Source organism: Neodiprion lecontei, chromosome 4 (genome assembly GCF_021901455.1).
Source record: "Neodiprion lecontei isolate iyNeoLeco1 chromosome 4, iyNeoLeco1.1, whole genome shotgun sequence".
NCBI lineage: Eukaryota > Metazoa > Arthropoda > Insecta > Hymenoptera > Diprionidae > Neodiprion > Neodiprion lecontei.
The window spans coordinates 20,604,848-20,631,895 of NC_060263.1; the positions used below are offsets into that span (position 1 = coordinate 20,604,848).

Genomic DNA, 27,048 nt, shown 5'->3' on the forward strand with positions numbered 1-27,048 from the left:
TTCTCTCGCCTGGGCCTCACAGGCGTCGGTCCCAACACGCTGAACAATGTTGCTCGCGATCTGCACGCGACGTTATTTGCGGCAGAGGTGTTAGCTGCAAGTGAAACTGTATCGGCGGACCATCGCCTCTTCGCGGGCCAGTCGGGCCCACGTAGAAAGTACACGGAGCCTCGGTAAAGTAACCAATTTCTCGTTACATGCGCGCAGCAAGCGTTTTACACGCGTTGCATGAGCCGAACCGAGTTCGGTCTGTAGGGACCAAAAGAAAAAATCTGTCCGGACGAGAGCAGCCGCTGTTTGGCCCTTTTTTTCGACGGGTTTTGTTTGCCCGCACCCGGCGAAAATTTATTTACCTGCTTATTATATTCATCGCAAGGAATTTCTTAATTTCTTTTTGTTTTTGTCAGAAACTCTATCGTGGTTATCGACGAAATATTTTTTTCCTACACTAATTCACAATACAACTTTGAAATTGTGCCATATTTCCAGCATTCGGTTAGTTAGCATTTATAGAATTATCCCTACGTTTACGTTATGATGTATGGCATGTATAGTGAGCTGTACAAGTTGCCGACGTATCATACAGCATTTCCTGTAGCAAACATGGGCGATAACTCAGCGCCGATCTCGAAATAGCTGGAAACTTAATCTCGACAAAAGCTAATTTCTATCGTATTTAACATTCACTTTATTCACGAAAAATTGAATTGTATTTATTGCGCCAGCAGTTTATGGCAGTAGAATCGGTGAAATCCATAATAATGAATGTGTTTGAATTTAATTACCGAGATATATATTTTTAGACCAATTGCTGTAGAGCCCGGTGAAAAATATTGGTGGCGCCGTAGTTGTCACAATTGGTTGAAAATCGGCAATTCACTTCTGTAACTTCTGTCTATATGCACCATATAATTCTGCAATGTTTTCGCACAATACGTAAGACGACGAAGAAGATCCATGCATCTCTACAAGGCGTTACGTAATTTCGAACATCATTCAACGGTGCACGCTGTTGTATTATACATGCTGTTGCACTAATCGCGGAGGCTGTAGAATCCTCTGTTCAGTTTAGCCTTGACACTTTCTCGCCCATCGTGCCCATGGTCCAGTGCTCCATGGCCCCGTCACTTTCACCCATTAGTTATCCCATCCCTCGAACATGGGATGTACCGCGATCGAGCAGTGGAGACGTGACCTTCGATCGAAAAATTTTGCAAGAAGTTGGTCACCTTTTACAAAAGCTCTATGTAAAATATAATTATGTAGTTACGTCTCCAGCAGATTCGGTGAAACGAGCTCATTATTGACTGCGGTTTCTGTTAAGACGAGTGTTGGAGAAAAAATGGGGAGCGGGAATTGGAACTTCGAGTTTGATTGATCGGCATAAGGTACGTAGGATCGATCTCAGCCCGTGTGGACCATGCAGATGGCTGTGCTGATGGATGCAGCGATCCGATGTCTGTGTGTAACGTGCGTTCATACGGTAAACGCTGTGCGGACAAACCGACACAAGTGAACGTAGTCGAGCAACCGCCGTAAGACTGGTTCCCCGTCCCCCAAAGCGGGCCCAACTGAGAAGGCCTCTCTCTTCGCGCACTTCGCGATCTACGTTCGTCCGAGTTGGAGCTCGCTCGCCACTCTTCTCGCGTTTCTAAAAACAAAACTAGTCACGGTGTGCTGGTGTAAAAAAGAGGGGGATAAAACAGAATCGAATCGAATTGATAAAAGAAAGAGAAGAGAAAAGGTACCGCCTCATCGATCGATCGATCGATCGATTGATTGATTTATTGGGAAGTATTTGTACAGTGATACGCAGTGAATGGGATCGATATGGTGAACCGTCGGGGATGATACGATGATGCAGTGAACACGTCATTCTTATACCCAATTGTTCGTCGTTGTTAACAGTGTGTTGCACAGATTAAATTATCGTCCTGATTGAAATTTATGCATAATATATATGCATATATATATATATATTAGTGAAGTATAATATTAAAAGGTATTATACATAGTGAAGTGCAGAAGTCCCAGGATACTCAGATCCAGCTCTTGGATGGATACCGCATCAAAGTAAGCCCACCTTAGTGTATAAGGCAGTTGTAGAAAATCATTGGACCTAACTTCATGTAAATTAAAAAATAGAAACCGTGCGAGTACATGCAGCCAAAGATCATGTAGTATAATAGTTTTGGAGCACGGACCAAGACAGGTTTTTTTATACTGTTATAATAATGCATGGAATGAATCTCTCGTTGACGAATTCAATTCCCATGTGAAAACGTACGTAATAATAATTATGTAATTTCAAAGATATACAGCATACAAAGATCACGAATACCTTCGTTCCGAATGTATTTGGACAGGTTTTATGATCTCCACGTATAAGCGTGTCCAGTGTGGCAGGTATGATACGAACTTTCTTACAACGGTCAGCTCGACGTCTCGAGACGTGTAGTTTATATACACGGATACACAGACACGGCCGTGTTACGCAAGAGAGATTCGTGTGCCTGTTTTTCTTAATTATTTTCTTTTTTCATTTTATTTTTTATTCGATACTATTCCGCTAAACGACTTCTCCAGTTTGCGCTATTTATTACATCTCGTTTTGCCCGATAAACGACGCTCATATAATATTTCTGCCCATAATTTTACCGCGGGTTTATAGTTACGTGATATAGTGCGTATACCGCAACAACATTATTTCGTACCGTGCTAAGCGAACTTTTTTACCTCCTTTCTTCTTATTTCGCAAGCACAAAGAATCGGGGTCGCACGACGACGACGATGGTACAAGTCGCGGCCGATTAACGCTGCGATGCTAAAATCATTCAAATATCCTCGTGTCGTCAGTCTGACTCAAGAGGAGAGACGAAGATTCACCGATCTTTGGCTATGTCTTTATACGCAGTATGAACGGCGCATACGTACGCACGGTTTTTACTGTTATTCGCGAACTTTTCTCCGTGGCAGCAGCAGCAGTTCAGCTCCTCGGATCGCTGTTACATGCTCCGCGGCTTTTGCAACTCGCCTAATTTCCTTCCGCAAAACGAGCACCGCATGCTAAACAACGCTCGCAGCCAAAACGACGACGGTTCTCTTTCCCGAATTTCGAAATTCCCGCGCTTCGTCGCGTGACGTCATAACGTGATAACGAACTCGCAAGTTTTCGCGTCATTGTTCCGCCGCAAATTGATCAACCTTCTCGTAATTTATCCCGATCTCATCTCGATCGTAACTGTTCCTATTGTTCAGGTTATACACCTATAGACGATGTACAGTACAATGATTTATCGTCTCCTCTCTTCTATACCCGCGCCTCATACTCGATGTCCCGGTGTAAATAAGATGCCGGGTAGCTACAGCCATTTACGGTACCAAGTAGACCAAGGGATTTGATATTTAAATGCCAGTCATTTGCGCGGATCGCGAATACTCGGCGACACGCGTAAATGCACCGATCTTCTACGGTTATGCAGGTAAAATTTAAAGAAAATGATCGTGTTCGTTTCTTTTTTTTTTTTTTTTCTCCATCATCAATTTTCACAAGATCTTATACACAACTACAACAATTATTACAATTATCTAATTACATGTAACTTGCTTGTATTATCTTGCTTCTAAAATTTCTCCCCGCGGTTTTTTGGGCGGAAAATATGGCAAACTTCGATCCGTTATAATTGTAATAACATTGTCTTTCCCTGTACAAAAAGGTTTCCGTTTGAGCGAGCTGCATTCGTTTTACGACTTGATATATACGTATATACATATATACCTATATTATATTGCTTCCAGCGATAGATTAGATTAGGTTACGGTAGAGAGCCCCGCCGGTTAGAATCCTCCGGGAAACGGCTCTCTGACCACGCCGTTGTGAAACCGGAAGTGGTTTCAGTCCGCGGGCGTAACATAAAACCTACCACCGCGGCGTTCCCCGATCGGAACTCGACTGCAAGTAAAAACATCGAATCCCACGCGGTATCGAACTAGAACATTATAGTAATATTATCACGATAATATTCATTGTTACGGTGAAAAATCGATCATCTCTTGTTCTCGATCCCAATTCATATTCCTCCGAATCTGCCACGATAATCTTAGTGAAATTTACTGGAACGGAACGGAACGGCCGGTACGGTGTTCGATCGGTTTAATCCGGCCGATTTTACTCATCCTCGTACTGTTTTTCATTAATATTTCATTCCTCTCGAGGTGTTTTGTCTTTGCCTCGAGGCTGCAGCCGCCGCAGTCGGTCGTTCCGGCATCTCGTGCACGCAACTTATGTGAATAAAATTTGAGAATATAGGCCGAGTAACCGATTATATCCAATGGCTGGCCGCGCAACGCCGTCTGTCGCTGCAGGTTAAGTGGTGTTCGTATCCAGGACAGCGTTGATAAACCTAGAATTACAATGCGACAAGCCCACGGTTCGAAGACTCGGTAGGGTTTTGCGTTTCTTCGGCGATCGCTTGCTGCGCCATGTTTCGGAGGCACCGCAGGTATCGGAAATCTTGGATTTCCCGCGACGTTTTTCTACGGAAAATGTAAAATCCGCTTCACCGGCCACATCAACGGTCAGCCTACTTTCCAAGCCGGAGGAAACTCGGAAATTGTGAAAAAGATTCGCTCCGCGGAGATTGGAACGATTACGAACATCCCAAGACAGGAGATGCGTTTTCCTCCGCATGCGCAGATCAAGGGCGATGATAAAATCGGCATATCGGATATCTTTGGAGTATTATAAGTGATACGCTCGCCGAATCGGGTTTGGCATTAGATATTAGAGCGTTTAGTCGCGCTCTGTCGAGGCTGCAAATCGTTTCCTATAAAATCGAGCTGCTTTCTCTGGAGGTTGATATATACAAGAGCTGATTTGAAGGCAAACTGTGTTCCGCCAATCCGCTAAGCTGCAGCATTCGTGTTCTGAACGGCATTTATAACGCCTGCTATACTTTATTAATATACTATTATTATCGTTATCGTGTTGGTTCAGCTTTCCCGAACCGAGGAAAAAAAAAGTAATAACTTCGATAAGAATCGAATACAAAATTCGAAGAAAAAGAACTTGTCAAATCGTCGTGCCGATACTTAAATTAAACACTAATGGCTGTGATCAAAACTTGGACTATGTTCCCGGAATTTTTCTATATTACACGTGTATTATAAATACAATATAATAACGACATACGCGTGGCTTTGAATTGTGCAAGTCTGTTGCAGTAATTGAAGTGTATAAGTGGCATGTGCCAGTATTTAAGATCATCTTACAGTGCCAACTTGGGGAAAACCGATTCGCTCACAGTGTGGAATATGCCTACCGCACAAAAGATACGCTAGCCGCAATGTGATGTTTTACTTAATGCGTCAATTCTTTTTCCATCACTTTAGATAGAGAATGAGTTCATTTATACGCCCGTTTGTTGGTTTACAAGTGAATTACACCAACAGTGAGTTTATACTTATTTTTTTAACAGATCATGCAGTAATGTAAAATTTGAATCTCTGCTGGGTAGTGTGATCACGCGCAGTACCTACATGGGTACTTATAAATCTTGTTTACCTTGAGTGTATCTTTGTAACTTGAGGTTTGCAGTATTTTTGCGTAAAAAACGAAACAGCATTAAAAATTTACAATGCAGAGGTGATGTATTCCGAGGTCGACTCTTGAAGAGAAGTTGAATTTATTGTTGAAAACCACCTGCGCATACACATCGTGGTTTCGTGGAGGTCAGAGTAAAATTCGCATATTGCTCTGCCTACCTTTATTGAATCGAAATGGGTCCAAATTTCTGAGTCTTGGATCTAAACAAGGTGAAATCGGTTCACTCGTGCAATTCGTTACTAGGAAGACGCGAATCGAAACGATCTCCGTCTGATTCCCGTTCGAATTTCACATTGAATCCAGTCTCTTCGCAAAAGGAGTGTTGGAAAATCTACCGAGGCGATAACCACAAAACCCTCGATGAATTTTACGACGAGCGTATCGAGTGCCGATCTTCCTCGTCGAAGTACACCACCTTCGGATAAAGATGCATATATATATTGTGTTATGTTATGTACCTATAAATGCATATGGATATGTAGGTGTACTCTCGAGAAACAGGAGCCGGCGATATGCGGTCACGGGATACTCCAGAGTGCAGTTTCCAACCCGTTTTTACCCTCTCTCTTTCTCTCTGTCTATCTTCTTCTCTATCTCTGACCGTTTTTACCGTTTCTGTTACACTTATCTCGTACACGGTGTTGCTAGTAATTGTTCAGGGTGTGGACCGCGCCCATATCGAATCCTTCCTCGAGTTCCGCAAGTCTATCGACGTTCAATTTCATACCGCTAAAATCCATCATTCATCGCATCCAAGCGTTTGCTCTTTTTTCGGAGCAATTTACTCGCATTCTGATTCCATTAAAGTATAATAAGACAAAAACAAGAAAAAAACAAAACGAAATCCGCACCACTGGGCTGAATCGCCAAAAGTATACCATTCCATCCAGTCGGCACATTCAATTAGTTGGCTTTCGGCGAAAGCGTTCATCGGCTAATCTCACGGTTTGTGAACACGTGTGCATGGGTAAATTTACGACGATGGTGATAGCAGGCATTATACGGTATTTGGGACAGGCTGTGCAGGCCGAACAAACGTCTGAGACGACTGACTGTAGACACGCGATTTTTGGATGCCGAGAAAAATTTCACTGACAATCAGCGGTTGCTCGACGGGCACTGCGTGCGGTGTCTCTTCCGCTGGTTCCTGGGTAACAAAAGGTATATTCCGGCTGGAGGAAAAGTGAGTTTCGGAGGCAATTAGCCTCAGGCAGGACCGTGTTCATTTCGAGCACGTGAGCATGTGCTGTCTGCAAACGGAGTTTCTGCGTACAGGGGGGACTTTCGCTGACCGAGGAACTACAAAGTGCGGGTGCATGTGAAGAGTGTCGAGCCATTGTGCGAACTCCGTACCGTATACAAGTCGGAGATAAACGTGGCCGTGATATTTATCCGGTAATGCTTCTGTCTTCAGCAGAGAGCATGTGAACTTGGAAGACAATCGAGAAAGCACCCACGCCCACGTCGCGTTTCATGCTATACGTACGACCTCTGCAAACTCACTCTATCTTCATCTTATATCCGCGAAGCGATTGTGGTTCGTAGAAAGTGTATGAAAGAAAACAAATTTGATTTAAATCGCTGGCATAATGCTACATGCGGTCTCACTTATGGGCCTTATCCCGTCTTGAATATACTCAAACTGAAGCAAGGAAGGAGCTTTCTATGACCGATGAAGGGTGTCGGACATTTGCCAAAAGAGATTTGGAAAACTGATCTCCTCGCGACGCGCATCCTTACGCGAATTCTTCGACGACAATCCGACAACGGAATGAGCGGTTCGAAACGATCTCGGTGAAAGACGTCGCGTGGTGGCAGAAGAGGCTTTGGAGCCCGAGAGCGAACGTCGTTACGCAATCCTAGAACCCAGTAACCTTTTGTCTCGTGACGCGGTGGCCCACCTTAGCGACTTGTTCCATCCATCTGGCAGCCGGCTGTAACGATGTCTTCTCGCCACCCGGCTGGCCCGACTTGCCTCATCACATCTTAAGCTGCCACGCATGCGGTAAGGTCACCAGTTGCCTGGTTTCGAGTTACCCGTGGAAAGCGATCTCAGGGTGGAAGATTGGGAAAAAGGTGGAAATTCTCGGACACCTCAGTCGCGTTCCATTTTCAAATCATCGAAACCAGTGTTCGGTGACCGGGTGGAGATCGTTGGCGATTCAAGGCAGACCGGCTCGACCGTTAACCGATCGCCGAGTCTCAACTCGCTGGTTTGGCTCCGAGATGTCGGCTTGCGTCTAGTCGCGCCTACACGCGGTTGGGTATCGCTGTTTCGTTACGCCACTCGCTCCTAAGTGTGTCAATAGGAGAGCAAACAGTCGAATTCAGATGTGAACCCATGACTAACCCACTGCTGTTGGTATCTGCCGCTCACACCTTCCTGACGATCCTCGATTTGACGCTTCGCCAACTTTGCCACAACGTATCTTCGCTTCGATTCGTCTACTATTTGTTTCACCGAGTGACTCACGCGCCGAATTACACCGCTATCCGACCACCAAAAAATGCGTTAATCGATCCGACGGAGGGTTCCGATCAGGTCTTATCCTGGTCAGGTTCGTGAAATGTGTTTTTGTCACGGGAAGCGATCCCCAGAGTGAGAAATCGGTATCAAGAGTCGAAGCTTGCGAACGCTGTATCCTACCTCGCGGATAACATCTACACATTTGACATTGAGACGGTATTGAGGAAACGTCTCCTTCTGCCCTGAAAGGTGAAGCATGCTCAGTTGTACAAATAAGATCGAATTCCGTGGAGACGGTTTTCTCCTGCGGAGGGAAACCAACTGTCCATGAACATCTAACGGCTGGTATTCACCATGGGTTCGATGACTGCCGACACGTGAACTCTGGAACGTCAAATATTGGTCGTCTGTGAACTTCTATAGATGTACACAAGCACACGCTTGAACACACTTGAAAGCGGAGGAGAGAAGAGAGAAAAAAGAATGAGACAAGCAGGGAAAGAGGTGCAGCACCAAAAGTGGTCGTTTGTCTCGCTGCGGTTCGACTCAAAACAACTTTCGAACACACATGCGGCAGTCGTACGTTATCTGCAGCTTATACCTGAACAGACATCGTCAGCCGCTTTTACACCTGCGCAAAGATGCTGTGTATGCAGAATTGGCTGTCGAGCGAATCACTTGGTGCCTGAACCGAAATGCCACCTATAGAAATGACTCAACAGCTTCGCTTAACCAATTGTAAGCATTGCTGTTACAGGTATTTAAGTCGAGCATGGTCGAAACCGTCAATTTTAGCGGGGTACGGCAACACCCTTCGAAACGGTAATTCACGGTGTGACGTTTTTACCGTCTATTTCCCATCCTCGATCGACGACCTCGGCTCAATGAACTCGAATGACGGGCTGCAGAATCGCTGTGCGTGGCTGGTATTTGTATGGTCATGAGCAACAGACGGTAGCACTCAGGTTGAGTGACTGTCGCATCCTCGAGTAAAACAGTCTGTCATTTCCCATGACCGTCGATAAGAAAATCCCGTCTTCGTCTATTGATTAGCATTATCGGCGTGTTTTACTGGTAGCTAAAGACTATTTTCGATAACGTGACTTATCTTTACTCATTTCAATGGTACTCAGTCATTACCAACACGCCGGTGTTACAAGCATATCGTACACGCCTTGTCATGCAGACTACAAGTTTACGTTTACGTTTACTCGCCAAGCTTACTGCAGGAACACACTTTCTTCTTCCAACCTGAGGCTAATGAATAGTCGGCGGTAGTGTACCGCAGGCTCGGTTTAGCCTGGTGGGTATAATAATGAAAAATAGAAAGAAAAAAGAAAACAATGCCTGCCGCAAAGCTGTCAGAAAGGTGGGATACTCGGGCGAAGAAGGAAGTCGCCGTAGCGTTGAGGGATCGAAGGTGGGGAAGGGAACGCGAGAGAAAGGGATAAGGCGAACACTTGCGTGAAGAATAATATTCTTTTTTTTCCTTTTCTGTTTATTACCGATTCACTCCTCGATCGTACCTGCATTCTAAGGAATTCACCATTCATCTTCGAGATAACGGATGCATGCATGTTACGAAGACGTGGATATTTTTAATTTTTTTTTCCTTCATATTGTTACACGTTGCGGTGGTGGGCTCAGACTCTTTAGACGAATAATGTTTTTGATGTAACGCCTTCGAGTGGAACGGCGCATGCGTGAACTTTGAAGAATGTAGAAAATCCAGAGACCGAATGTGTGCAGTTGAATGCAGAAGTGAACAACCTTTCTACAAACTAGAGTCGCATTCTTACCTCGTCACTTCACACTTTACCTTTAAACGGTCATACAACGATCGTTGTAGTCACATCGTCGATGCGCGGTCTTTCCAGTCGATCCTCGCACTTATGATCCAAGCAATCCTGCAATGCTAAGTCCGTAGTACTTGATGTATTCCGTAATATTTCATCGAGCGCTGATCATGCGTCTCGTCTCATCCACGATTATTCTTACGGCTCGAAGGAGGGCGAGGTTTTTCAATTGGTACGTCGCTGGCAGCAAAGGTCACAAGCCCGATACCGAGAACTCTAACCGGTCGTTCGCAATTTTCAAGTTTTTGTCACGACGGCTTCAGTTTGTGCAGATAGCAGCCTCGGCTGACGAACGATCATCTGCAGGCCGTCAGGAGTGGATTTTCCATCTCGGGCTGAAAACAGTGTCGAGTTTTCATGGTGCCATCTTTTTCCACTAAGTCGTTGTTCTACTATAGCCGATTAATCATTGCCAAAAAAGTCTTTCGAAATACGTAAATTCAACTTCTGACTTCAGAATGCACCATGTTCGAAATCGTTCCAACTTTTTCTCCTTGTATATATACCGATCGGCCGATTATGTATCTGGGCTCAAGTACATTCTGCGATTCCTGGCACGAAAAAACTGCTTGTGTATTCGACAAACGAATGCCGTGACTACCCCGTTAACCGACTACTAAATCAAGGTTTGGTCAAAGAGCCTTGAAGCATCACCGAAGGACTTTGGAGTCCGGTATACGATTACACGGACGGACATTCACTTATGTCACTATTTTTGTTTCTCCTTTTTTTCCCTCATCGCCCACGCGATAATTAGCACGCATACGTGAGGCCGTCAAGCCACAAGCATTGCGATTTTCGTACAACGGTAGGTAAAATGGCGCAAATGAACACTATCGCTTTTTCGAAAATTGATAAAAATCGCGGCTACCTTTTTCGCCCATGCTTGGAGTCGCTGTCGCGCAACCGGTGCACTTTCATGCGGCGAGGAAAGCAGTCTACCTACATCGTGGGCGGGACTGCTGCAGCAAAGTTCGCTATACTCCCTGCCGCGGAAGTGCAGATAGACCTAGAACGCTAAGAAAACTAACCGTTACCTTCTGAGGATGCGAAACTTGCCCCGCGTGCCATCCGGGCAAGTGCGTTAAACGCAGACCATCTGCCTTATGCCGCAGGTGACGAGAGGTCATCGGTTCGACGTGCCACGCACCGACGATTTTTGTAATTTCTCTTTTACTCTCCCCTGCTGCTGCCACTGCAGCTGCCGGGAGGTTCGCGACGGTTCCAGTTGTCGTTGGAATCGATTATACGTAGAATATACACCTCCGGAATACTTTGCCGTTAGATTGTTTGCTATTGAGCTGTTGCGAGTCTCCGTTTCTTGCCACTTCAAACTGCTCGCTCAAGTGAGACAGCCTCATCTTGTAATCTTAAGACGATGCTTGAGAATGATTAGCGATTAGGTGTAACGGCACGGGGTGTAGTGAGAAGAATTCTCTCTCGCGTTCGTAATGTCAGGCGAGACGTTTGACGGGAGGAAGTAAGCTTTTCCTTCTCGAAGCTGACGGATATCCAGGTTATCAGCGTTCGATTGTCTTCCTCATCTCTAATTGTCTTCGATGTTCTTCTGAGTGCAACCGTGCGGATATACCTTTGTGTAATTCGTCCGCGATAAATCGTCGGATAGTAGCGATGTGACCTGTAAACGGATGAACTTGGTATTCGAAGCTCGGATGTTGACCGGAGAACGAAGGTTGTGGGACACACGGATGTACAATGTGGACACACAATATCTCGTTACCGATTTTAAATGAAATTAACAACTATACTCACTGACCTAGGTTTCGATTCGAGATATCGCGAAGCTGGTAGCTCGCCTCTCCGACTGTATGAAAGTGATCGGTGCCAGGTAGAAGTGGGTTGGAAGTGGGTCAAGTGGGTCAGACCGAGGCTGAAGCGGGCCCTCGGGCCCCAGAGTTTCATTTTTTACCCTCCGTTGAAAGTTGATGTTACGAATGCGTCCCCGAGTGTTCAGCGTTCACTCGTTCACCAGATCAATCCATAGTGGTGTACGCATCCTCAATTGCGTGCAATTACTTGCAACTCGTCACGACCATCATCCTCTGAACGAGTAAACTCGTTATGAACTTTGAAACCGTCCAGTTAATTACTCCGCCCGTTACTACATTGTAGCTACATACTGCGATACGTGATCAGGGCATCGTGTGGGCTACGTGCGTTGATCGCCGTTCCAATAGCGCGTGGTCAAATAATTAAAACAATCAACGTACGGTAGGCGGAAGGTGTAGCTGTAACTCGCGTAGTAGACGTACTGTGTACAACATGCATTATTTACTCGAATTCCGCGAGACTACCGCAATCACACTGTGCGGTGTTTGTACCTATCTGATTGTCAGTTCGATTCCCCTCCATTTTGCTTTCACTCCAGTCTCTCTAACGAGTCTGGGTGTATCCGACTACATCCAGGCTTTTATTTGTATCGAAATGCCAAGTGAGAAAAGTCTCGTGAAATTATTTACTCACTTTGTCCTGTTTGACTCGTAACTACACCTGCAGGTCAAGTGACATGTTAGACAGGAAAACATCTTCGCGACCTTTCGCCATTTCGAACTTCGTCAAACCGTTTCGAAGAGTTAATACTGGATTGCAAATGAGTTGGAAACGAGTATTGAATTTCTCTATCAGAATTCATTTCTCGATTCGCGAATACTTGCTATCTAATGGACTATGCGCGGAGAAATTGTCGGTGAAAAATTTCATCTCGCGACCTTTGATGGTATGCAAAATCTTGCGTAAGTAAAATCAGAGGTGCGAGAAGTCGCTTCGATGAAAACGCACTTCTCAGTTTTTCTGAAACGGTGTTGAACTCTGGGTCAAGACGTAGGTATCACCGAATGACGTTATACCCCACGGTACGGTACCTCGTACTGCTTCTGAGAGCAAAGGACCGCCACATCTCGTATGGGTGGGTACTTAATATGGGCGCAGCGTATCGCGTTCAAGTGGGAACGCGATATACAGGTACATACCTGTACGTGTAACACACGCATCTACAAGGCACACGTGACGCACGTATCGAAGACTAGTGGCGTATTCTTTCAACCTTAAGTCAAACCCGTTCTAACCGATAATGATGGCACAGGGGCTGCCGTGAACTACGCCCACTCCTCATCTCCGTTTTCCACGTTGACAGAGGAATCACCGAAAAAGGCTGTGACATGGTGGCTTTCACGGTTCCAATTCGCCTCTGAAATTAACGTATTCTCTTTCGGTGTTTAGGTTTTTTAAATCAAAGAAAAAACTGTTCAGAAATAATCGGAAAATGATCCTCCGTTTTTTGACTCTGCCAACAGCGACGAACCGTCCTTAGAATCTGCCTGCCGAATCTAAAAATGGTACTACCGAAATTCATGAAACATGAGAAAACATCGCATGACTGCCGCAGTCGTCGTATTCCAGGTCTTCCCCATCTTGGGCACTCCATGGGATAATTAAACGTTACAGCACAGATTTACCGAGCTGTATAACCCACGCGTGTATGAAGTAAGTCGACGGCTGCACGCAGTGTAGTCGAGACTAGTATGGGGTGATACGTATAATATACCTGTAGGATTCGCCGGTGCCTGTCGGAGACCAGCGAGTTCTAGTCTAGTCTCCAGCTTTCTAGGCTCGGTCTGAACGGCCAACCGAATCGCGGTAATCATTCGCGGTGCGAAGGTATTGCGCAACTAGCATCTCGCCGAGTATAGAAAAAGAGCGATATAGGTATATAAGGTGCGGGTAGAGAGGCGGAGGAGAGGTGAGATATTGCGTAAGCGAATATTGTCACATGATGTAATTATTATGTCCCGGTTAAAAACAGCGTTGGGCAACGCTCCCACACCCGCCAATGGTGCGGGATCGAAAACCTGGACGAAACGCCGAAGCGAGGCTAAATTACCGATACCCGGGTTTCTTTTTCTTTCCAGACTGCAGCCGAGGGACTACGATGCGTAGCCGGGGCTGGAGGCTCGTTTCCGCGTTACGGAACGCTCAAGCCTTGCTGAACCTCCAGGAGAGAGAGCCGACTTACGCGTCGGACAGAAATGACGATGGCCAGTGTGGCGGTCACCCAGGGTAGTCCAGGTAACCCTTCCGCGATGCTCACCCCGAAGAGGTACCACCTCCAGTCGGGAACCGGCACCGGATCCCCTTCGCCGACGGCTTCGCCGACCCCTGGAAAGGTGAGTTCCGTACCAAAAGACGACCCCTTTTACTCATAGCTTAACGCAGAACCATCCGCATGGTCACAGTCCAACCTTCTTCGTGCGGTAATGAAGCTGCAGCGATCGACGCGTTACGTGGTGCCTTATGCACGAATCGTTAGAAACTCATATTCCGTTGCAGCAGTGCGAGCTGCAGGGTCACGGCGAGTGCACTTCGCCTTGCGCAATCCCGCTCGAATCGTCTTCTCTTCGTCCCATTCCTACAGCGCTCTCTTTCTCTCTTCGGTGACTGAGAAAGACGCGCGTATCTCTTCCTGCCCATCAGCTATTCCGTGTTATCCGCTGGACGCGAAGAGCGCGACTCGAGGTTGTCCAACTCTGAGCCGTGTTTCCAAATACCCGAATAGGATAGGACGTGAAAATCAACTCGGATGGTTGCATCTGGTGAACTTGTGCGCATGGTTGGTGTGGGTATCAGCCAACGAAAATTAAACACGCCAACGTTGCAGGCGGTTTTATAACGCGCGTCTTCCATCCTGTATGTATGATACATACTGTATAGATATAGCTGGAACGGGTTGCGTTACGTCTAGCACGGGTTGGCAAATAATAATTTATGCCTCGTGATGCCAGTACGAGACCTGGATATTCACGGACTTGGAAAGACCGGATCACGCTCTTTGTGCCTCTGAGACAAGTGTGTGCACGAGGAGAAGAACGCGCGACAGAGAGGGGAAATAAAAGACAGCGAAAGAGACGCGGACCAATTCGGCGCTAAAAATTTCCTCTCTTTCATTTCTGACGTCATTCCTAAAACCAGCTTCTCAAGTCAAATCAAGTCGTATTGTACGGTATGATATTCGCTTCGCGCGAGCGTCAAACGGAGCTTGTAAGTAAATATCACCGTTCGCCAAAGTTGGAAGTTTTTATTTTTCGACGGTTCTTTTTTTCTAAACCTGTACTCTTACTTTTTTCTACTCTCTCGCGCTCTTCTTCTCCTTCTTCTTGCCATATCAATTCGTAACATCGAGTCAGGTGCTGATGCTATAGTGGAATAACAGCGGCGGGCGTAGCGGCCGTGACTCAACATCTTCGCTAGGATCAGCGGCAACTTTCCCTGCTCGACAAGGCCTGGTGCCAACGGCTTGATGGTGTTCAGAGATTATGATTGCACGGAGAAAGAGGATAAAGAAGAAGAAGAAGACGAAGAAGAAGCCTCGATTATCTTCGTTCACCGCTTTTTCGCAACGTCGAGATCCTCCTCGCCTGCTTTTGACAGCTCGAACTAATCGCTGCTCATTTTGCAACCATTATATGCGAATACACTTATTGTATGATAACTGTGTCATGGCACTACCTTTTCCGGTTTGGAAACCCGTAACGAAACTACAAATCCCAACACATGTATGTTAGGTTGAAGATAGCGCAGATCGGCGCTCAGATTCCCGATTTTTCGCCCTCGCCGCACAGCCGCGCAACGTTTTTGGTTCATAGAACGACGTTGGCAAACTTTTCTATGCAAAAACGGAACTGTGCAAGCTGTATAATTCAGCCCGCGTATGTGTGCAAACGCAAATGCGAATCGCGTCACGCATGAAACTCTTCGTGTCTTAACGCTTTTCCTGTAATCCGCAGCATGTTGCGGTGTTACCTAATCGATCATACGCTAGATCGCGATTCTCGTTGGCATAGAGAAAGACCCGAATGTTTGACAAGTGTGGCAAGGCGATCGAACTTTCTTCCGTAAAATCATTTGCACGGACTATAATTCGGTTCTCGGTTAGCCCGGTTATTGTATTTTCCAAAGATGGCCGACCATGCTCGAGTCTCGACTACTGAACAGGGAAAGTGGTGATCGCCGGTTGACCGAGCCATCGCCCAGCCAGAATTTACATTCAAGTTTGATCGCCGATCCTGCGGTGAAATCGGCGCATTATCTTCCACTATTTCTTTACTTTTTGCTTTTGCCGTTGTTGAGAGAAACATAAATAAGCAATGAAACCGTCCGAATTCCGGGAAAGAAATTACTATTAAATGATTATTCGACAACGGTCCAAATGCGAGTTGCATGCAGATTGCGATCTTCGAATTCCATCAAACTCAAAATCCTTGATCAGAGTTCTTCGAGTTTCTATTTGCGACTCATAATTGCAGATATAAGTTATCTATGAATGGAAAATCCTTGATCAATTTTTATCGCCCCTTGTTGTGTGCTTGTGAGAACTACAAATTTAGGAAGTAAAACTCATCGAAAAAATCTTGAAATTCGCGACACGCTTAAGCGACCTTAAGCGGCGATCAAACATCTTATATTTCTATATAGATTGCACAATATCGGAGGAATTTTTTTGCCATAATACACAAAGAACGACAAAGTGTATTAACGACATAAGCTGTAGTCGCTTGCGTCAGTCGATACCTGAAAACAGACTAATTTTCTTAACTCCTAGACGCGGATGTCGAATACCGAGCTGCAAAATATGTGCATTCAACCTCACGACATTGTAACCACCTCGCTACATAACAATTAGTATAACCAAGGAATAACGATCAAAGTGATTACAACGATCTTTAATATCGGTAAATTCTTTGATGAAGTATCGGATTCCTTCACTTATACACAACTACGCTTTCGAGAGTAAAAATGTGACACCGTGGCATCCGACGGCCAGAAATGCATCGTTCCAATCGGGGCATATTTAATTTTAAAATGGCTCTCTCGTCACACTTTTTGTAATACATTGATTCCATGTGCAAGAACTAAACCATCACACCTTGTACCCAATTCCCCGCATCTTCCTTATTCGCATAACTGATACAAAGCGATCCCCTGACAGCCCAGTTCTCGTCGCCATATTGCTCACCACCCCCTCGTCCCCCTTCAATTCTAATCCTTCGAATGTTACAGAACTATGACACCCTGAGCAAGGGCAAGAAGTCATGGAGCGTCCGACTGGGTCTCTCCCGGCAGAGCCAGATGCAGTCCGAGGAGGGTCCGAAGCAGGGCTGGGGAACGATAAGCGGGGGAAGCGCGCTGTCGCGTCAAATGCGGTACGGCGATCCGTGGCTGTACGGAACGGTTCGAGGGAGTCGGCAGATGGTTTCGGACCCCCGTTTGGGGGGCTCGGGGTTTGGGGGCCGTCCAATTCTGGTGGTCTGCTCGTGCCCGGAGTTCCTTAGCGGAACAACGCGGCGGCTGGGCAACTGCAAGAAGTGCGGGGGGCACCGGGTCGCCGGTCTCCCGCTGGGGGGTACATGCCGCGCCCCCTCGGCCGCATCGCGGCTGCGGCCAAGTTTGGCCGGAGTTTTGCGCCCGGCTTTGGACGACCCCTACGATCTGGTGCGCCGCTCGCGATTGGTGGAACCGCGCACCAGGGCCCGCAGCATAAGTCCCCACCGCCAGGGGCCCCGGGACGGTGGCCGAAGCCAGAGCGTCGCGTGGTCGGCGAAGGAACAGGATCACTGGTTCAACTCGGAGGGAAACGATTCGGGCTTCCTCCAGCGGAAGGGGTGGAGGAAGCGGGAAGAGCAGTGGCTCCAGGACGAGGGGGGCGCCCGCGACGCCGATTCTCGGCGCAGCATCCTCGAGTGTGACGTGAACCCCTATCTGCTCGTAAAGAAGCAGGCCACCCGCGACGAGGACGAGTTCAGCGATGACCTATCGGACAACGCCCTCGAGCTCGACGAGCCCCTGCCCACCCTCTTCGACCCCTCCAAGGTCAAGTCCATAGAACGCATCCCAGCGCGATGCTCCGTCGCCGCTATCGGTGGGCAACGAATCAGGGTATTCAACGAGCCCCGGGAACCCTCGGACGAAGATGAGCAGGTTGGGGACCACTCTGTAACCCCGACCACTGGGATCCCTATCCCTAAGGTCTCGCCGAAGCGGCCGCCCAGGAAGACGAGGACCGCCGAGGCCAAGGCGGCACCCGTTAAGGGCATACTCAAAAGACTCAGGGCCGGCAGGCCACCGGGTGCGAAGAAGAAGAGCGTGCTCTTCAGTGTTAACAACGTCGTCTTTGCGCCGGCGAAACTTGAGTTTGGCAAGCACTCCGAGGAACCGGAAGACGATATCGAAGAGAACATCGTGCCCGAGGAGAAGGTCGAGAAGAGGCCGAAGTTCATCACCATCCCGAACATCAGGGACCCCAAGTCCACGGACAAAGTCAGCTCGGCCAGGAAATCGGCGACACCGCCTAGGATATCCGGGATACCGAAAAGCATCGCGCGCACGGAAACCGTGGCTAGACCAGCCACGCCGCCGCTTCCGGTTTGCGAAAGCGTTGCGGCATCGATGAACGAGCCGAAAACTGGAAGTGGGAAGGTTCGACCGGAAGACGAAACGGAGCTCGAAATTGAAATCGAAGAACTGAAGGAGCAGCCGACGGAGAACGACGAAGAGGAGCGGCATGTCGAGACGACCGAGACGACAGAGACGAACGGTGAGCAACTCATAGTTCATTCTATTTTTGGCTTTATACATTCTTGCAGGATCGAGAGTTGAGAAGTAAGTCGATTTTTCGTTACGCAATCCAGAAGGCGGACTGTGCTTTCTTCTGCTTTGCTGGTTATCTGCTGATGCATTATCGCACTTCTATATCATGAGCACATTCCGTAATTTAAGTGTTGCTGCGCAAGTCGGTGTAACAGTTTCTGGGAATACGTGTATCAACCGTGAGCTTGGTTAACCAGAAATCTCTTCATGGACGGAGATTCCGTTTCGACGAACCAGTTATACGAGTTTGATTTTCAAACAAAATCAATCAGTTACGGTGATGGTTCACAGATTTAAAGTTGAAGAGTTGGTAAGCTGACAGCTTTCAAGGTCTGTTAGTACATAAAATAGAGACGGTCATTTTGAGCAGGCTCGATTGGCCTGATAACCGGTAACTCAACTTGTGTACCTTATAGTAGAGTATTTAAAAAACGAAAAACTCAATATGCCAACCAGTTCTCATCATATATCTAGGATTACTAAAGTCACCGCTACAACATGCCACCATCCTTGGCAGAGCTGTTCATCGTATTGCATACCTTCCGACTATATAATTCCGTAATTACCATTTTTCGAAAAGTTCAAGGATTCAAAATTGTGTAATTTATTCAACCATTGCCAATCCATTATTCCGAATGACCAAATCCAACCGCCTTTAGTCGAGCTTAAATTTAAACATTGGCGAGCGATCCGTACGAAGAATCTCGAGTGAACTGATTTTATAGATCTTCACACCACGTTCAGATCATGCTATGCAAGCATATGCGAGATTACGCGTCAATCTCTGAAACGGGTCTTGATCTTGGAAAGAGAAGGCAGGCAGTCAGACTGATGTTGTTGCAGGGACAAAGACCTCGAGAGACGGTAAATCTTGCGAGTGGAAAGGGTCATCGGAGTATCCATGAGTCACACCAAACGCGAATGACTCGACTGGAATATGATTATGAGGCGGAAAAATTATAAACTGGATTTTTTTTTAAATGAACCTAGTGACCATTGATTTGTGGTGGGGGGTTATCTTTCTCATTTCTGACGCAATTGTTGTTTGGCTTTCATAAATACCTTAATTCTAGTACTCGAACGTCGAAAATAAGCAAACTAAAATTGATCATTCGATAAACCATATACTAGTTTTTTTAAACCATTTTACGCAGTGAGAACCAAATCGCACTTATCAGTATAACGGTTGTACACATTATATACATTTTATCAAAACATGAGCAGTAAGAGCTGATATGAAAGTGTATTTTCATTTTACAAGATGTAGGATACATGTCTCAAGTCAAAAATTTCATCGGGTTTTTTCACCTAGAGTTAAAAAAAAACCAGTTGGTTTAATTCAGCGGGGAAAATTGCGCTCACCTTAGGCATCATAGATTACAGACGGCGTTTTAAGCAGTGACCACCGTCCGTCAAAATCTGGCTCTCTCTCTCTCTCTCCCTCTCTCACACATTTACTCTTTCTCAGTTATTCTTTGAGTTTTGTGACGAATTGCGTATAACATGCTAAGTGTAAATGGTAAAAAATATTCGCGATTCATACTAGTGTGATCAACCTGGAGACTGTGTTATTCAGCAGAACTTGTCCACTGGTGTACTTGCAGATGGCACACACGTTAATAAATATTAAAAAAGCTATGATTTTATCGGATTTCCTTCGTGACTTTGTGCAGAACCGTCGCGGTAGTCGTCTTATGTGCCTGTGATCAAGGAGTTAAATATTTTATATATATATATAGTTTACCTGGAGGCTTTAATAACTGAACTACATTATTATACTGGTTTAATATGGTTTACACCACTGTTCTCTGTTCAGTCACTGAACCTCACCAATATTTATTGGTTTGATTGGCTGTGTTTCTTTTTTTCGGTTATTGAGTGCTCTTACAGTTCAAACGTTGTATTATATAAGCCCCTCAAATGTCCTCAGATCGTTGTGCGTTTACACGATAAGTGACAGAAGTGTATTTACTTTGATACATTATAGACATTCTGGTGGTGTGATCTGACGATGCTGACAAGAATGTTGAGCGCAGTAACAAAAAGTGTTCTGCAGTAGTTCAAACCGATTAATTTTTGTCAATTTTGTCACTGCCACTTACCTGACACTGATTTCGATATTCAACGCTCTTATTTCAAGCATGATGTGATGAAACTTTACCATGTTCCAGACACAACAGCGACCCGGAGACCAGCGCTTCAGCGCAGTCAAAGTGAGCGCACCCCAACGAAACCGGGAATGGTGGAGAACGTCCAGTTCTCGGACACGATGAGGCTGAGCATCCGCAGGCGGATCCAGAGAGATGCCGAAACCGCCGGTTCCCAGGACTCGCCACCCCAGCTCGTTGATGAATCGGATCCCACTCGCACCCTGGTCCCACTTCCGGTTGAGGAAGCGGAAGACGAGACGGAGCCGAATTTGCCGGAAAATTTACCGACACATCGGGACGCGGAACCGGAACTACCGCCAAGATCGAATTGGGAGGGGTTCCAGAGGATGAGGCCCACCAGCTGGTCCCCGCCGCCGTCTAAGCACAAAACTCTGCCCCAGAACCGAAGCAGTGATCCTGGTACTACCGACTTCAAACCGCCGAAGCCGTCAATCGCGGCAGACATAAAGGCGTCCTTTAACTCGAAGGTCGGGGTAACCTCGAGCAGGTCGGAAAATGTCTTCAAGATAACCGTAAGCCCACTTCAGTCCCCGCTGGTCCACAGACTGCAAATTGGTTCCGAAGCACCGAGTCGCGGTGGTAGAAGAACGTCGATAATGATAAACGGGGACCAAAATTCGAGCGGAGAAACAAGCTCGAACAACAAGGTGACCATAAGCGTGGGTGGCGAGGACAGCGTCTGCAACCCGACTGTGATATCGGTTAACACCGACGTTTCGCCCAAGATCCAAAGCTCCTCAGAGAACAGGACGCTAGTCATACTGGATAATTATAGCTCTAACATAATCGTCAAACCCTGCGCGAGCAGGGCGGATGTTGACGAGGATTGCGAGAGGGATTCCACGGAGAAACGCGGGGACCAGGCAAAACCGTCTGTCCCTGAAGATGGGGCCGAAGGGAAGCGGGTCCCATCGCTATCCAAGGAGGCGATGGTCTCCAAGCTGCTCGAAGACTCGCTGAAGAAAGCGCGAAGGAACGGCGAGATTCTCGACGAGACGAGCGGCGAGGCGATATTGAAGATACTGAAGGAGACGCTGCTCAAGTCGGGCGACTACGAGAGCTCCGAATCGACGGTCGAGCCCGATCAGACCTATTCGAGATCCTCGAGCCTGAATTCGGAGGTCGATTTCGTTGCGGCTAATATGTACATCGAGGAGAATCCGTACGAGGTGATCAAGGAGCCGATTTACGAAGAGATTCCCGATGACCAGCCACCGCCGCTTCCGCTGAGCCCGCCGCCCTCCGAGGTCTTCCAAAAGGAGCAAATGTACTTCGGTGAGGAGTACAAGGAGGCGAGTTACTACAAGAAGTTCAACTCAGGTCAGCTGCTGCGATCCTATTTTCCGGACGACTTCTTCAAGAAGCCGACCGCCGAGGAACTCAGCTCGAAAATCTACCATCCGTCAGAACCGTTCGCCAAAAAGCCCTCCTCTTCGCCGGAGGAGAATTACGCCTCCAAATTCGAGCTTTTGAACTACCTTATCGACTCCAAGGAACGGACCGGACTCGTCGAGGAGGAAGAGGACGCTGAGGGGGAGCTGGACGCGCTATACGAACAAAAGGAGACCAGTCTCGATGATCTAAGCTCCAAGAGTTCACAGATATCGAACGTGTCCGACAGTAGCGAAGATGGCAATTTACCATTGGCCACTTCAAGCTCTCCAGAAACTTTGAAGGTAAGGTGATTTCCGATAGTCGGTTGGCATCAAAATTAAAAGGTTAATTTATACTTCGTGGTTAATCTTATTACGGGACAGCCGTAGGTACTTTGAGTATTTTTTATCAACGTTGTATTCGTAGGAATTTTCAGAATGTCCTAAAATAGGAAATCCTGGAAACATAAACAAAAGCTTGGATGTCGATACTTCGTTTCAAATCACCTCAAAATTATTGCAGACTTAGCAAATTCGTTCAACATCACTCTGCCACGACTCATTTTACTAGCCGGAAATTCACTACAACACTTTTTTTTTCAAGTAAAGCATCGTCGAATATTTATACTTACGATAAACCATTAAAAAAAAACACCTGATTTAGTGACTTTGTAAAGATCTTTTGTCAATATTTATTCCGAGCTTTTGTTTATAATTCTAGTACTTTCTATCCATCAACAAAACACTCGCACGTGACTATCTCGCTATAAAATGACGAAAAATCGTGCTTCTAACTCGTTAATCCTTATCAATTAATTACTCGAACTGATGATTACTCGTCAACTGCAGATGAGGACCGTCGACATTGAACGGACCGACAGCGGCGTTGGGTCCGAAAGCAGCCAAGCGAGCAGCAGCCGCGGGGCAGTCCGGAGATGGAGAGGAAGCAGCGGGAGATCTTCAGGCCCAGGAAGTCTCCTCGGAGTGATGCCGCAGGTTGTTTCTGGAGATGCGAAACTCTGCCAAGACTGCGAACAGCGGCTTGATCCTCTCGTCACGATCAGGTATCGCAGAAACGCACGACACTTTTATCGCCCATTTTAACTATAACGGAATGTCGCCACCGGTTATTCTCAATTAAGAGTAGGTAGATAAAATTAAAAAACAATCCGTGGAATGCTGCTGCACGTCGTTTAAACGCTCGCGTTTACCGGTTCACCTTATTACGCACTCCCGGAGCCGATGGACTAGAGTTCTTTTTCTATATACAAGCTTGACTGATCACGATGGGATGTTGCACGGTAGGACAAACCAATTTTAACGAAAATTTCTTTACACACTCTTGGGACAACATAAAGAAACCCGTGTTTCGGTATTTCACTGTATGCGCTTTATTTGGAGAGAAAAAATATATTGACAACTTGTTTTCAAATGTCATTTCACAGGGATACTGCTCAATACAAAAATTTTACAAAAATAAACCTTTTTTGGGAAATATTGTACAATGACGACAAGTTTTTCCGATTTTTTTTCCTCGTTAAATAATGCCTATTTTGCGATACTTGGCAAAACCGGCATCTTTGTTTTGATTTAAGAGAGAGTCAAGGACGATTTTTAAATCAAGTTGCCTTATACCGTGAGCTCTCTTTGTCAGTCTACTATGCGCCGGCGTTTCATAAAATCTGAGGGATCGTCTACTCCTTGATATCGCAAACCATATTTCATTATAATCGCTTGAATTCGTTTGAAATCACTTAGAAACAGCTTAAAACCAGTTTGATACCTCTTTAAATCGCTTGAAAATGCTTTGAAACCATTTGAAACTCGTTGAAATCAATTTGAAACCGTTTATAATAATTTCGAGACCGTTTAATAGATCACTTACAGATAGACAGAGAGAAATTGAACGATTGAGAAATGTTGGAACAGCTTCAAGGTTCACCATTGTTTTATCCCCCATTCAATTTCACGTATATTTATATTAGACTATACAGCCGTCCAAAGATACAGACGTGTTAGGTATTTCGTTATGCCGTCCCGAACGAAGGTTCATTGTTTTCACTTCCACGTCTACTGCACACGCTCGATAATTTTCCACACCTACACACATATATCCGGTGCGCGATTCTCCATGCGTATAACGGGTATCGAGGAATCGAGTATGCAAGTATACCGATTGCGAAGTAAACTCACTCCCTTGTTCTTGTGCACAGTGGCGTTGTCTACGCTCCGTTCGTCTGCAGAAAATGCGCAAAAAAGCGGTCCGAGCGCAAGGAGATCGTTATGGAGATCGTCGAGACGGAGCAAAAGTACGGAAGGGACCTGCAAATCATACTCGAAGAGTTCTACAGACCGATGCTCAGGGCCGGTCTTCTCACCCAGGACCAGCTTTCCGCGATATTTCTGAACGTCGAGGAACTCCTTGAGCACAATGTCACTCTCGCCGAGAAGCTGAGGGAGGCTGTTGAGATCGTTCAGGTGAGTAAGGATTGTTTAAAGGTCTTCGAGTTTCTTCGATGATTCTTTCAGCCGAATTAATTGCACCATCCTGTACTGTGTCATCCACGAGTTTGAACTTCGCTTTCTAAATAAGGAGTCCGGAGATGAGGACCTGGTCACCATGGACGTCGGAAAGATATTCCTCGAATCCGAGGGCATGCTTCACGCCTTCGAGAGCTACTGCACGAGACAGGGAAGCGCCAGTTTGCTGCTGCAGAACCTCGAGAAGGAGAAGGAGCTGCTGAGGATATTCCTCAAGGTGTCGCAGATGGAGAACACCGTTCTTCGCAGAATGAACCTCAACTCTTTCCTCATGGTCCCCGTGCAGAGGGTCACAAAGTATCCTCTGCTGCTCGCGAGACTCTTCAAAGCCACCCCGTCGAATCGACCCGACATCCAGACTGCCAGAAATAAACTGAAACAGGCCCAGACCAACATCGAATTACACTTGGAGCACATGAATGCCGTGCGTTTATCGATCATACGATAATTTGATTTTACAGCGATCGATACGATTCAAATTTCAATTATAGAGAAAAAATGAACTAATACATTTTCACAGGAGGCCAAAGACGTAACGTCGACCAAACTGTGGCGCAGGATTTCCATCATTCAAAACGGAAGGCGTTCCATGGGCGAACAGGACATGGTCAACATTAAGCTACGAAAGGTGAGAATTATATCAAATTTTCTCAGCTACCCAAACCTGAGTCCGTAACGATACATTTTTACGCCTTCGAACCCTGCAGATGGCCGTCGAGGTGTTGGAATGGGCTCACGAAGAGGTCAGATTTGCTCTGGAAGGTCGACTTCTGGTAGCTCTGCCAACCGACAATAATTGGCGACGGGGAAAGACCGTTAAGCTTGTACCGGTAACCGCGATGCTGGTCACGAATGGAAAAGTCAGTATTTCAATAGATCTTTAGCTGTAACGATGATCGAACAATTATACATATCTAACAACATTTCAACGTTATTGTACGATTTGTTGTTTCAGCCAAACACTCAGTTCCTCGATCTTACTGACGATTCCCTATTCCCAAGGCAGATTGGAATCAAGGAAGCGACGCTTCTGCTCGTTAAGGAAAAAATCGGACGATATTCTCTGCTGAGGGTGGGTTATTATTATAAAATCGTCAAAATATCTTGTAAAATCTTCAAAACAGTTATGACTTCAGCGAGACCCCAGCAATTTTATTATTCTAATGCGTATTGTTTATAAATTGATCATTGGGCGAAAATCGCTCTCATCGATTTTCGAACGCGGCTAAATTACGCTACTGCTTACTGTCTTCTGATCAGGAACCTCTTTACCTGGACAAGTGCATCGTCTGCTGCGAAGCAGATCTTGAGGATTACTTTGAGATCCAGGAATTATCGTCGAAGGAAACATTCATATTTAAGGTACGGCATCGACTGTTATCCCAGTATTACAAAACTCCATCAATTTTTTGTGAAACAGTACAAACTTGAATGGAAAATTAAAATGATTTACAGTTGTTCACGGCAAAAACAAACAAAAATCACTTTCAGAATCCTGTGAAAACGAAAGACACCAATTGGAAAATTGCCGTCACATGTGTTTAAAATTTTTGTAAAAAGTGACATGAATTTTCTCGACCACGGTTATAACGGGAAACCGGATATTTGACCACTTGAACCTCGTTATTTTTCCATCTTTTCGCAGGCGGAAGACGGTGTGCGAACAAAACGATGGTGCAGGACTCTTCAGGCCCACGCACAATCCTTGGGCGCCTGGCGTCGGCGTCGCGGTGCCTTGGCGAACATCATGATATGCGGTGTCGATCGAAATTGACCGAGAATCCTTTCCTTTTAGTAACCGGTCGTACCTATCACGAGAATACGGATGCCAAGCCTCGAGGATCGGAAACAGAATCTCGGATTTTCTTTCCGTGATCCTTATATGAATGTTGCTAAATGTACCCAGGATACAAAAACCCTATTTTAGGCGAACGGCATTATCCTAATTTGCTCGCTGTTCATACTGAAAGAAAAATTTCCTAGGATCAACGCATCGGTTGTGTGACTCTACATGTTTTTTTTTTTTTTACTAACAACAAATAAATATCGTATTAGCACTATTCAAATATGCACTTAATTCTGATGAAATCTCCTCAATTCAGGTGGATTTGACTTAATCCGATTATGAGTAGATTTTATTCATCGAATTAAGTGAATATTTTGGGGATTCAAATGGCATCAATTATCTGAATAGTTCTACAACAATCTTTACTGTGGGCGGAAGAAAAAATTAATCAACCACCGAATCTCGTGTATATTTGAACCAAAAAAAAAAAGAAAGAAAAAACGATAAATTATCGAATCAAGCAAATCAGGGAGAACAAGTCATTTTTCGTGATGTTATCTTGAGGCTGCATCGTCTTGTACCGTACAT

The 27,048-nt window shown here is 45.9% G+C and overlaps 1 protein-coding gene across 2 annotated transcripts; it reads left to right on the plus strand.

The window, feature by feature from the left end:
• The first annotated feature begins 1,574 nt into the window (after positions 1 to 1,574).
• LOC107221575 lies at positions 1,575 to 27,014 on the plus strand. 2 transcript variants are annotated; one of them, XM_015660617.2, is made up of 12 exons: positions 1,575 to 2,073; positions 13,858 to 14,112; positions 17,003 to 18,536; positions 20,761 to 22,436; positions 22,983 to 23,197; positions 24,347 to 24,611; positions 24,727 to 25,098; positions 25,195 to 25,302; positions 25,382 to 25,534; positions 25,630 to 25,746; positions 25,935 to 26,036; positions 26,320 to 27,014. In XM_015660617.2, the coding sequence occupies exons 2-12, from the start codon at positions 13,975 to 13,977 to the stop codon at positions 26,446 to 26,448; spliced, it is 4,809 nt and encodes a 1,602-aa protein (XP_015516103.2). In that variant the 5' UTR covers positions 1,575 to 2,073; positions 13,858 to 13,974; the 3' UTR covers positions 26,449 to 27,014. The 2 variants fall into 2 exon arrangements, with proteins under 2 accessions (XP_015516103.2, XP_015516111.2); XM_015660625.2 differs by having other exon boundaries at positions 24,730 to 25,098.
• Positions 27,015 to 27,048: the final 34 nt, after the last annotated feature.

Bases quoted from the DNA above. Each gene is read 5' to 3' on its own strand.
- LOC107221575 (XM_015660617.2), top strand. From the start codon at position 13,975: ATGACGATGGCCAGTGTGGCGGTCACCCAGGGTAGTCCAGGTAACCCT. The intron at 14,113-17,002 runs GTGAGTTCCGTA...CGAATGTTACAG, and splicing joins CTTCGCCGACCCCTGGAAAG to AACTATGACACCCTGAGCAA. The intron at 25,535-25,629 runs GTCAGTATTTCA...TTGTTGTTTCAG, and splicing joins TGCTGGTCACGAATGGAAAA to CCAAACACTCAGTTCCTCGA.